At 42.7% G+C, this 11,886-nt stretch overlaps 1 protein-coding gene across 1 annotated transcript; it reads right to left on the reverse strand.

Moving 5' to 3' along the window:
- Nucleotides 1-985: 985 nt before the first annotated feature.
- Nucleotides 986-9,197, reverse strand: C2H1orf162 (chromosome 2 C1orf162 homolog). The gene is made up of 6 exons (XM_043460338.1): nt 6,011-9,197; nt 3,840-3,887; nt 2,585-2,654; nt 2,039-2,133; nt 1,724-1,776; nt 986-1,520 (listed from the first exon to the last, which is right to left on the reverse strand). Exons 2-6 carry the CDS (start codon nt 3,874-3,876, stop codon nt 1,353-1,355), a joined length of 423 nt encoding a protein of 140 aa, XP_043316273.1. The 5' UTR covers nt 3,877-3,887; nt 6,011-9,197; the 3' UTR covers nt 986-1,352.
- Between the last annotated feature and the right edge of the window lie 2,689 nt (nt 9,198-11,886).

The raw sequence follows: 11,886 nt of genomic DNA on the forward strand, positions 1-11,886 counted from the left end.
TAATTTTCTCAACACCATTTATGAATAAACTAATTTTCCCTAAATGATTTGATATACCAACTTCATCATACTCTAAATTTCCTCTTGTATTTTTGGTCTATCTCTGGTCTTTCTATTTTATCCCTTTATTTTTTCATTCATAAACCACTGAAGTGAAGTGAAGTGAGTTCGCTCAGTCGTGTCCGACTCTTCGTGACCCCATGGACTGTAGCCTACCAGGCTCCTCCATCCATGGAATTTTCCAGGCAAGAGTACTGGAGTGGGTTGCCATTTCCTTCTCCAGGGGATCTTCCTGACCCAGGGATAGAACCTGGGTCTCCTGCATTACAGGCAGACGCTTTAGCGTTTGAGCCACCAGGGAAGTTAGCCATTCTTAATAAAACAGTACTTTCAGTTAGCTGTTCAGGTCAGACTTCCCATCTTACTTTTATTTGCTTATTTTTATGAATGGTCTTTCTTGTTTATGGCTTACAAAGAAAATTTAGAATAATCTTACCTAGTAAAAAGTAATCTTATTGATATTTTTACTAGGACCATCTATGGGGTCATCCATTGGAATTTGGCAGGGGAGGGGGCTAACATTTAGATCCATTTTTAGTTCCCCTATACTGTTGCTATGCATATCTCTTATGCTATAGCAAGGAGATGGACATCCTCATTTGAATAGTGCTTTATCCAACAGGGACCTTGTTTTGTGTAGTGCTCTGGGATGTATAGAGTACTTAATGATATCTCATTTATTTTTATACTAGGAGATATGTTATTAGTTCTGTTTTCAAGATGAGGCAACTGAAGCTTCAAAAGTTTAGTATACTTGCCCCAATGAGTGAAGGACGTTAGTTAGTGGTAGAGTTTGGGACTTGTACCCCAATCGATCCTGAGTTAGTTCCAGAGTACTACCACTTTCATTAGGCTTTTCTGGCTGTGGATGAGCTCTGCACCTCTAGAGGAGATGGGGAAAGACACATCAATGATGGAGAAGGAGTCAGCATTGCAGAGTTTGCTTTTATTTGTAATCCAACCTGGATTGTTCATCTGGTTGATTCCTCCCAAGTAGATCAATGATGCCAAGGGAACACTTGGTGCTGTGAGCTCTGTATCACACTTTTTAGAAGGTGACAGGGGAGGTAGTCTCAGCTCTCAATGGTCTAACAGTCTGTTGGTCCAAGTGGGAGGGCCATAGATCTTTTCTCAGGCCAGGAAAAGGCTGACCCTTGGTCTTCAAACTGGTGACTAGCATTGTCCGAGCACACCCAGACAGCTCCAGCTGTGGTTTCATCCGGTCGTAGTCCAAAATTTGTTAAAATGGAAAGTGATGGATGAAGATGGAGCTAAGATAAAAGGAACTGGACTCAAGCCTCACTGGAGAGGCAAGGCGAGTTTGTCCCTTTAACCTGAGCATAGACAACAGGATCCGAGTGTACAGCATTCTGTACACTCTTGGTCAGGTGATCGCTGTTTTCTTTGGGGGCTTTGAAAATCATGCTGGCATAGGTAAGTACCTCCTCTGAGGATGAAAGCTGCCGAGGAGGAAGGAAGAGGAGGAATGAGTCAGTTCGATTTGGAGGAAGGTGTCTCTCAGAAGCAAGTGACATTTAAAAGCAACTTGAAAGCTTGGGTCAGAGAAGACCCAAAGAGATCAGAAGAACCCTTCAGAGAATCAGTTTCCCAGTGTCCAATGGCATCAGGCCTCCACATCCAGGAAACAGAGTGGCTGGCTTACTTTGGCTGGATGATCTGAAGGAGGATCCAGGGTCTGGGGCCTGGAATGACCTGCTGGAAGTGCCAGGAAGAAGAGGAACAAGTCTCACCCATGGGGCCTGGAGGAATTAGAAGCTTCTTTCTTTAATCTTTGGTGAAGGGGCAGGGTAGGGGGGAGGTGCTGGAGGTGGGAAGGGTGGAGGATGAAGAGGGCCGCGAGAGAAGTGAAGGGGTTCCTGGATCTGTGGAGAGTGCGGGCTCTGTTTTACTCCCCTCAAAGCTACCTCTGTCCTCAATGGCAGAGAAAGAAGGGCTGTCACAGCTCTTGGAGACTTACATTTTCTGCAGCTCTTTATGATGAGGAAGACAAAGGCCATCAGCAGCAGTGTCAGTATCACCCCAGCAAAAAAGGCTAAGACCAAATATTCTTTGCTGTTGTGGTGAAGAAAGAGAGCAGATGACCCATGGGACTTTATGAAGGCCTTAAGACAAGAGGGTAACCTTTTCCACCTATGGGTAATCCCCTGAAATAGCTTTTACACTGGTTAGTCAACTTGCAATCTCTCCCCCCAGTTTTCAACTTTTGGCTTTCAGGTTCCAGATCCATTTGAGGTGTCAGTAAAAGCTATGGGCTCTATTCCCCCTTAAAAATGTTCATAAGACTGCACATAGCAAATTTTATGTTTAGGGGCTTCATGAGTCTCTCGAGGCATGGGGGACCCCAGGTTAAGAGCCACACTCTGAAGGTAAAATACTGATTTACTTCTGCTGTTTCTGGTCCCTTCTCCCCAGACCTCCTTCCCCAAGTCCATAAGGCAAAGTGGTCAACACAGAATCAAATGCCATGTGGTATGAGATGAAATGGGAGGCATTTCTTGCTTACTTGGGGTGGCCAGAGAGGCAGGGTGCAGAGGTCACTGCTGAGACTATGGTGCGATGGGTGCCTGGTCCCTCTGTGAAAGAATACAAAGGGGATTAGTGTATCGGCCACATCTTCTCCAGCCCAAGGGTCCCCACATGCTCCCCGTTATCCAAGCAACCAGTGTAGTCTAACCATGGGGCTACAGCTCTGTAAGAGGAGGGAGCATTGTTTCTTAGAGCCTGTATTTTTTTTTTCATTTCAAAAATTATTTTAATTTTAATTTTTTATTTTTTTTCCATTTATTTTTATTAGTTGGAGGCTAATTACTTTACAATATTGTAGTGGTTTTTGCCATACATTGACATGAATCAGCCATAGATTTACATGTGTTCCCCATCCTGAACCCCCCTCCCACCTCTCTCCCCATCCCATCCCTCTGGGTCATCCCAAGCCTGTATTTTTTAACATGAAAACTAGATCAGGAGCTTAAACAATAATCAGCTACACATGTGAAAGAAGAGCCTAGCGTTTCCGCAGTCCCATTTGTCCCTGTAATAACATTTCAGTGCTCTCCCTCAAAGATTTTAATGAGACCCAGAGACACATGCTCCCTGGGACTTAAGCAGAGAATCTCAAGGCCAGGGGTTAAAGACCAAAAGTGATACCTAGAACTAGCATTTCCCGACGTCCCAGGGAGTATTACCTTAGAAATCGCTGCCTTTTTTTGATTCATTTGTTTTTTAGGGCAGCTGTTAACAGTGGCTAGCCAAAGGCAGCCTTGGTGAAGGGACTTCCCTGGTAGCTCAATGCTAAGGAACCTGCCTGCCAAAGCAGGAGACACTGGTTCAATCCCTGGGTCAGGAAGACCCTCCTGGAGGAAGAAATGGCAACCCACTCCAGTATTCTTGCCTGGAGAATCCCATGGAGAGAGGAGCTTGACAGGCTACAGTCCATGGGGTTGCAAAGAGTCAGACATGACTGAATGAGCACGCACACTCAGGGGAAGGGGGCCAGGCTCTCACAAACTACCAAGATGGTCTAATGTTGAGCACAGAGACTCCCTTTATCATATTTGGAGGATCAGATAGTTCTCCCTGGTTCCCATTTTCACTCTTCTTGGCATTAGATCCTGCATCTGATTCTCCCAACTTCAGAAATACTATCCCCTGACAGCACAGGGGATAGTGCTGTCGCTTCACTTCAGCACAGTGTCCAGTGATTCCAGTCCATCTGAACTTGGCATCGAGGCAAGTAATGGGTTGTGTTGCAGACTTACTATCATTTGGTTCAAGTTTGGGCATGTGGTTTCCCATGTTGCCTTCCCCTGAGAATTAAAAAAAAAAAAAAAGGTACGTCTTAGAAACCTTGGAAAAGAGAGGCAGCAGAGAGGCCAGTTCTGAGATTGTGATCTTAATATTGGAGCTGTGATGAAGGAGAGAGGCAAATGGTGGGAGGATGTGCTAGTGAGGTCAGTGGTCCCAAACTTTACAGCGTGAGGACGAAAGTTCAGCAGGGAGGCCTCAGCTCTGTAGGTCCATACATTTGATCTCATCAGGGCATCAAGAATTGACTGAATGTTCCAGAACAGACTCATACCAACCAGCTCAGAGGAGACCAATGTATGAACTAGAATAACATAAGAAACATGTTTGTATAGCTAGTGCATTTCATCAAAATGTATGAGAAATCCAATTAAAACCATAATTTTTCTTGATAAACATCAAATTGGAGTATGAAAGAAGCAGAATGGATGGTTTTAATATTGAGTGTCACGTAGGTCTGATGCATTGGCTTCGGTCTTCCCTAGCAGTGCTGGGCAAACTAACTTGCTCTTGGAGGTCCTGCATCAGAAACTTCTATTTTGTTCACATATTATCTTTTCAAGTGTGACAACATCTTTATATAAGCTATGGTTCTTTCATGTTAAACTTTCTGTATTTCCCCTCTTTTATTTATTTATACAAAAAAGTATAGAGTACCTAAAAGCAGAAAAGTAAAATCACTCAAACTTCCACTACTGTTGTTAATATTTTAGTGTATTTCCTTTTTGTTGTACTTCCATGCATCTTTTAAAAGCTAGCTGAGATACTTCTTCATATCTCTTTTTCTTTTCTTACTAAGTGTTTCATCATAAACATTTTTCTATTTCACTGAAAATTTCTATAAGCCTCTGAGTGGTGATAGGTCTTTCTGTTGTAACTATGTACTATAGCTTGCTTTTCTAGTTTCCTGCCTGTTGATAAAAAATTATTTCCACTTTAAACAAAATAAAATAACAAACAATTTTAGGAGGCCACAATTTTACTACATACTTAAATAAACCCATGAGAAGAATTTTTAATTCTGCTATAACTACTGTATTTTAAGGTTATTTATTTAGGCAATAAATGATATTTGTACTTAATTATTCAGCTGTCAAAAGTGAATTAATTTCTGAGTCCTTGGACATAGGGGAAGATTTGGAGAAGGACACCTCATTGCCATGTACCAGTTACAACAGCAAAATTATCAGGTGCCTTACAATCAAACAAACTTTTAAAGATCATGTAATCTAGGATAACAAGAAAGATGCCAAAAGGGAAATTTGGTGAGAATTCTGAGCCCTAGGGATAGAAAGTCCATCTCCATAGCAGAATCCAAAGGGGTAACAATTTTTCCAGTACTTTTTGTTCCTTTTCTAATTTAAAAGTCAATAATCAAGAAGGAGGGGATATATGTGTACATATTGATGATTCACCATGTTGCACAGGAGAAACTGTCCCAACATTGTAAAGCAATTATATTCCAATAAAAAAAAAAAGGGAACATAATTAAACATAATGATAATAAACAAAGTCAACAGTGCTCTTTGCAGAGTACTGTAAAATGTAGTGTTTTTTAAATATTGAAATATGTGTTTGCACTAATCATAGTATGAATTTATCCTATGAATTTGTACTAGACCATATCACTGGGGAGGTGGGGGAGGGGAGGATCATAGTTTTCCATAAAATCTTAACCCTCCCATGAGTGGTTCTGAGTTTACAACCACCCCAAAGAAATGTTAGGACAGTCACGTAAAACAAAAGCTGGGTCCCCACCATCCTGAAAGACAAAACCTTCACACGATCCAACAGGGAAGTAGTTAATGAATCCACGCTAGTTACGAATCCGTGCTGAGAAAAACAGGAAGACTACACCCTTTGAAAACAACACTCCAAACATTTGACAGAAACATAAATTAAAATAGAAACAGCACTCCATACACATACTTTTTCACATTTTGTCCAGCATTGGAGAATCTTACTGATTGTCATAAAATCCACCAACTAAATGCAGCCATTCCCATACAACTTTTCCCCGACCAGATAAGGTTAAGAAAAGTAACTGAAACCACTAAAAATTAGATTAACCTTTTGTTTTGGTGATTATTTCATCTATATTAAAAGACGGGGTAAATGAGTTTACCTTTTAAGACAAAGTCCGGTTGTAAGATGTCATTGTCTAAGACGGAGCTTTTCACTTGCTGCTTCTGCTGTCATTCCGATTTCTCAGAATGATGAAACAGTGGTTACTGCCGCTGCGACTGCCACCATCAAGCTGCGTGTCGCAAAAATCTTGTCTAAACTCCGGGGCCCACTTCCTGTTTGTGGCAAACTCTATTTTTTTTTTTTTCATTCCACAAGCAGAGAACTTTTATATCTTTTGACACACGAATGCCAGAACGTTGGGGGGATAAGACAAGTTTATTTCTAATTAAGTATTGAATATGGAACTACCATGTCAGATGTTGTGGGGACCACACTGGGGGTGTGACATTATCATTGTCACCAAGCATGTCATAATCTCATTTATTCCAGCCAAGGAAGGAAGGTTGATAGAGAAAAATGAAAAGCAAATGGTGTTAAGTGCGGACTAGACAGACTTTAAGTGTTTTAAGACTATGGGAATCGCCAGCTTCCCCAGGGGCTTAGTGACAAAGAATCTGCCAGCCAATACAGGAGACAGGTGTTCCATCCTTGGGTTGGGAAGATCCCGCATGCTGCGTGGCAACTAAGCTTGTGCGTCACAACTTCTGAGCCTGCACTCTAGAGTCTGAGAATTGCAACTACTGAGCCCAAGTGCTACAACTACTGAAGCTCACATGCACCAGAGCCTCATGCTCTGTAACAAGAGAAGCCACGACAACGAGAAGGACACACACCACAAGGAGGAGTAGCCCCTGCTCAACACAACTAGAAATAGCCTGTGTGCAACAGTGAAAATCCAGTACAGGCCAAAATAAATAAATAAGTAAAAATATCATGTATATATATTTCATATATATATATGAAGCATGGAGATTGCTTCAAAGGGAAGGTGGATCATTTACTTGTAAACATTTACCCATACAATAATAAGTATACACATTCAATAGACACAATGGGCCATGTGCTATGGGTATTTTAGAGAGAAGGCAGGAAAGTTCATGAGGCCTACTGTCTACTTGAGAAGAGTAACAATAGAAAAGGAAATAACAGATTGATTACGGATTGTGTTCAGGGACATGAAGGAAAGAAAGAGTGCCATGCTGGACAGTCAGTGACGGGAGGATGTCTTTAGATAAAATGGATGACCCGGGAATTCCTGTCCAAGGAGTGATATTTACCCTGAGAACCAGAGGATGGGAACGAGCTGGTTGGGCAGAGTCTGGGGAAGACAGTTCCAGGAGGACGGCAGAGTAACTCGCAGGTCCGGGAGAAGGGAAGAGCTGGCAGGGCACGCAGGATCAGGCAAGGCTGCGAGCAGGGAGATCTGGAATATGCTTGGGGGAGAAGAAAGGGACTGTGTGAGGAAGTTCCCAACCCCAGGATTGCTTGCTGGGCTTTGAGCGATGGATTTCTGGGACACCAGCATGGCTCAAGAGAGAGGCCTTGGTAAAGGGTGAGATAGAAAACAGTTGTGTAGATAGATTGAGATATACTGTGGAGGTCTTTAAATCCAAGCAAAACGTATATTTTAAGTATTAATAAAGAACCACTAAAGGTTTTGGAATTCTTGTGTGAATTCCAAACATGACCTGTAAGGAAGATTGTATCACATCAAATAAACTCTGGGTAAAGAAAGAGACAAGGAAATAAGCCGTGTCAGACATAAAGGATGGAGTGGGACTCAAGAGAAAAGGCTCAGGTCACACAATGAAGGGAAGTGGGTGTCAAGAAAAACATCATAGAGAAGATGATGTTTGAGTTGCTTCTTGAAAGATGAATCACATTTTCTAGGCAGACAGAGGAAGAAAGCGTATTCCAGGCAGAGGGACCATGTGAGCAAAGACATGCTTTGTCACGTTTGTGATGTTCAGCGAAATGCAAGTATTTCATCACTGCTGATGCTACAGAGATTAAGAGTGGGTGGAATCTTTTTCCATTGGGGGAACGAAACAAGAAAGACTGTAGAGGAAGCTCAAGGTCACATGATAAACGACCTTAAACAGACTTTCCTTGGAGACAATGGAGAGACTGCTGAAGGATGAAACATGATCACATTCTGGTTTGGGCAACAGTGTAGGAGGGACTTGTGTGGGCCAGACAGGGGGCAGGGAGTCCTTTAGAACAGCAGAGTTCCAGGGAGAAACAGGATGATCTAATCAGAGACACTGGCCGTGGGGAAGAGGAGGCAGGGCAGAAAGGTGATGTGGGAGAAAGGTAAGGGGGAGAGAGGTCAAGATAACTCCCAGGTTTCTGCCTTGAATCACCAATTAATGGTGAGAATATAGAAGAAGGTGAGTGTAGGACTGGACATATACAATGAGCTTACTTTTGAACACACTGAGCCTAGGGTGCCTGTGGATTGTGTTACCGAGAGATGTCAAGAGGGTAGTCAGATGCACAGGTCAGGGGCTCATGAAAGACCCAGAGCTGTGTGGTAGAGAGTACTAGTTCTCACCCCGAACCAGATCTCCTCTCCTGGCACAGACCCTCACAGTTTAGTAGTGCCATGTGATAAGCTCTGGCCAATGGACTATGAATGCAAGTGATGACGTTCCCTTTTAGTTGAAGTGTTTAATTACTGAAGGAAGACCTCCTCTGATCCCTTCCCCTTCTGGGTGATCACAGAGGTTTTGTGATGAGAAGATAAGGTTGAAAGCTCTAAAGTGGATCACTGAGTCACTATAAGGAGAATAGTTTCTCCGGTGGGTCACCTGGACCTAGAATGGATTCTGTGTGAGCAAGAAATAAACTTTTCCACGTTACACTACTGAGATTTCAGGGCAGTTTCTTACCTCAGTTGACTTAACTTATCCTGCCTCATACAACTTGGGATATAGATTAGGAAACCATCAGCATACACATGACAGTAGAAGCCGCGGGGATGGATCAGATTATCCAGGGACAGTTTGTAGAATGAGAATAAAACATTCCAAAACTCTGAGGAACACCATCACTTAAGAGGGAGTCAGAAAAAGTGGAGGAGCTCTCTTGGTGACTTGCTCGTAAAGAATCTACCTGCCAGTACAGGAGACACGGGTTCAATCCCTGATCAGGGAGGATCCCACGTGCTGTGGAGCTACTAAGCCTGTATGCCACTATTATCAAGCCTGTGCACTAGAGCCCACGTGCTACAACTACTGACGCCCGCACATGCGAGAGCCCCTGCTCCACAACAGGAGAAGCCACTGAAATGAGAAGCCCGAGCACCACAACTAGAGAGTAGCCCCCACTCTCTGAAACTAGAGAAAAGCCAGCACAGCAACAAAGACCCAGCACAGCCAAAAACTAAAAAATAAATTAACAAAAAAAATTTTTAAAGAAAAAAACCCTGGAGTCAGTTACAGAAATTGAGAGGACACAGTGACAGCAGTAATAGCTAATGTAGGGACCAGGGAGGAAAAGAAGGAAAAGCTGTGAGCACTGAAGAATTGATGCTTTTGAACTGTGGTGTTGGAGAAGACTCTTGAGAGTCCCTTGGACTGCAAGGAGATTCAATAGTCCATCCTAAAGGAAATCAGTCCTGAATATTCACTGGAAGGACTGATGCTGAAACTCCAATACTTTGGCCACCTGATACTAAAGTGAACTGACTTATTTAAAAAGACCCTGACGCTGGGAATGATTGAAGGCAGGAGGAGAAGGGGACGACAGAGGATGAGACGGTTGTATGGCGTCATTGATTCTATTGACATGAGTTTCAGTAAGCTCTGGGAGTTGGTGATGGACAGGGAAGCCTGGCGTGCTGCAGTCCGTGGGGTTGCAAAGAGTTGGACACAACTGAGACTGAACTCAACTGAACACTGCCAGATGCTGCAGAGAGAGAGGTTGATTAAGATGAGGACTGGAAAGAGTTGATCGGATTTAGAAATGAAGAGATCCTGATCTTTTTGCTAAAGCAGCTTGGGGTATGATAGTGGTGGGGAATAAGACTTCAGTGAGTTAAAGAGTGAATGGAAATCCCTAGACGTACAGCAGATTAGATCTTTAAAGAGATCCTCTTGTTAAAGAGCACCAACAAAGGCTGGATAAAACATTTTAAACACCATAGTTTAAGGTGGTGCTATGCTAGTGATAAAGAGGGCTCCCCTGGTAGCTCAGCTGGTAAAGAATCTGCCTGCCAATACAGGAGACGTAAGAAACATGGGTTCAATCCCTGGGTCGGGAAGATGCTCTGGAGGAGGGCATGGCAACCCACCCAAGTATTCTTGCCTGGAGAATCTCATAGACATAGGAGCCTGGCAGGCTACCGTCCGGAGGGTTGTACAGGGTTGGACACTATTGAAGCGACTTGAAGCACACAATTTAAAAATGCATGACTGATAAGTAAAACAGATAGTCAGTTGGAATTTACTGTGTGATACAGGGAGCTCAATCCAGTGCTCTGTGGCAATCTAGAGGGGTGGGATGGGGTAGAAGATGGCAGCGAGGTTCAAGAGGGAGGGGACATACATATACATGTGGCTGATTCATGTTGATGTATGGCAGAAACCAGTACAATATTATAAAGCAGTTATCCTCCAGTTAAAAAAATATATATACATGTATATTTTAAATGCATGAACTAGATGTTGGAAATCCTCAAAAATCAGAAAGACAATTGAGACCTGGAGCTGCTATTTATTCTGGGAAGAGCCACCAGTTTTTGGTGACCTGAAGATTGGGTCTACAGGCCTTGTATGAGGTTAGGAAACCAAGTCTAAAGCCTGCATCAAGGTGGGAAATTGGATCAGATGCCCTGAAAGGGAACCCACAGTGAATCAGAAAAAAGCAAACCAGATGGAAATGGTAGGGATCCTTAATATATGTTTTCTATTGCAGCATAACAAATATCACAAATGTAGAGGCTTCAAACAGTACACATTTCTTCTTTCAGTTTCTGTGGGTTATAGGCTGTTGTGGTTCAGTCGCTCAGTCATGTCTGACTCTTCGTGACCCGATGGACTGCAGCACACCAGGCTTCCGTGTGCTTCACCACCTCCCGGAGTTTGCTCAAACTCACGTCCATTGAGTTGGTGATGCCATCCAACCATCTTATCTTCTGTCGTCCCCTTCTCCTCCTGCCTTCAATCTTTCCCAGCATTAGGGTCTTTTCCAATGAGTTGGATTTTTGCATCAGGTGGCCAAAATATTGGAGCTTCAGTTTCAGCATCAGCCCTTCCAGTGACTATTCAGGATTTTTTTCTTTAGGATTGACTGGTTTGATCTCCTTGCAGTCCAAGGGTCTCTTCTTCATCTTGTTCCTCTACCTCCTGCATTTCCTGGAAACTGGAATTTACATCTTAAGTGTTGATAGACTCAGGTAAAATATTTCTGGATAGATTATACCACAAGTGATATTGTCTACTTCATATTTCAGCAAATCAGGAAACTTACCTGGTTATTCCACCAGAGTGATACTAAGAATAACCAGTGAACTAGGTCACTGGCCACTTGATTGGAAAGATCTTGATTCGTATTGATAAATTATTTTTATGGTCATTACAAAACTTACAACAAAAGAATCTAACATTTCCTTTTCATTGACATGTAATCTTTTGCTAACACAAACATATTTCAAATCAATCTGACCTTTTCATAGCAAATATTTAAAAAATAATTGGTTGTGCAATGTCTAATTTGAGGTTGCACAACCAATTACCACACAACCAATTTGTATGTACTAAACAACAACCATCACAAAGAAAAAAAAATTTTTTTTAATTGGAGGATAAATGCTTTACAATATTGTGTTGGTTTGTCGTACATCAATCAGCCATAAGTATACATATACTCCCCCATCTCTGGAACTACCCTCTCAAACCACCCGCCCCCCGTCAGAGCACTGGGCTGAGCTGTGTTATACATCAACTTCCCACTCTTGCGACCCCATGGGAC

This window comes from Cervus canadensis, chromosome 2, assembly GCF_019320065.1.
Source record: "Cervus canadensis isolate Bull #8, Minnesota chromosome 2, ASM1932006v1, whole genome shotgun sequence".
Classification (NCBI taxonomy): Eukaryota; Metazoa; Chordata; class Mammalia; order Artiodactyla; family Cervidae; genus Cervus; species Cervus canadensis.

Bases quoted from the DNA above. Each gene is read 5' to 3' on its own strand.
- C2H1orf162 (XM_043460338.1), bottom strand. From the start codon at position 3,876: ATGGGAAACCACATGCCCAAACTTGAACCAAATGATA. The intron at 2,134-2,584 runs GTAAGCAAGAAA...TCACCACAACAG, and splicing joins TGCCTCTCTGGCCACCCCAA to CAAAGAATATTTGGTCTTAG. The intron at 1,777-2,038 runs GTAAGTCTCCAA...TGGCACTTCCAG, and splicing joins CATAAAGAGCTGCAGAAAAT to CAGGTCATTCCAGGCCCCAG.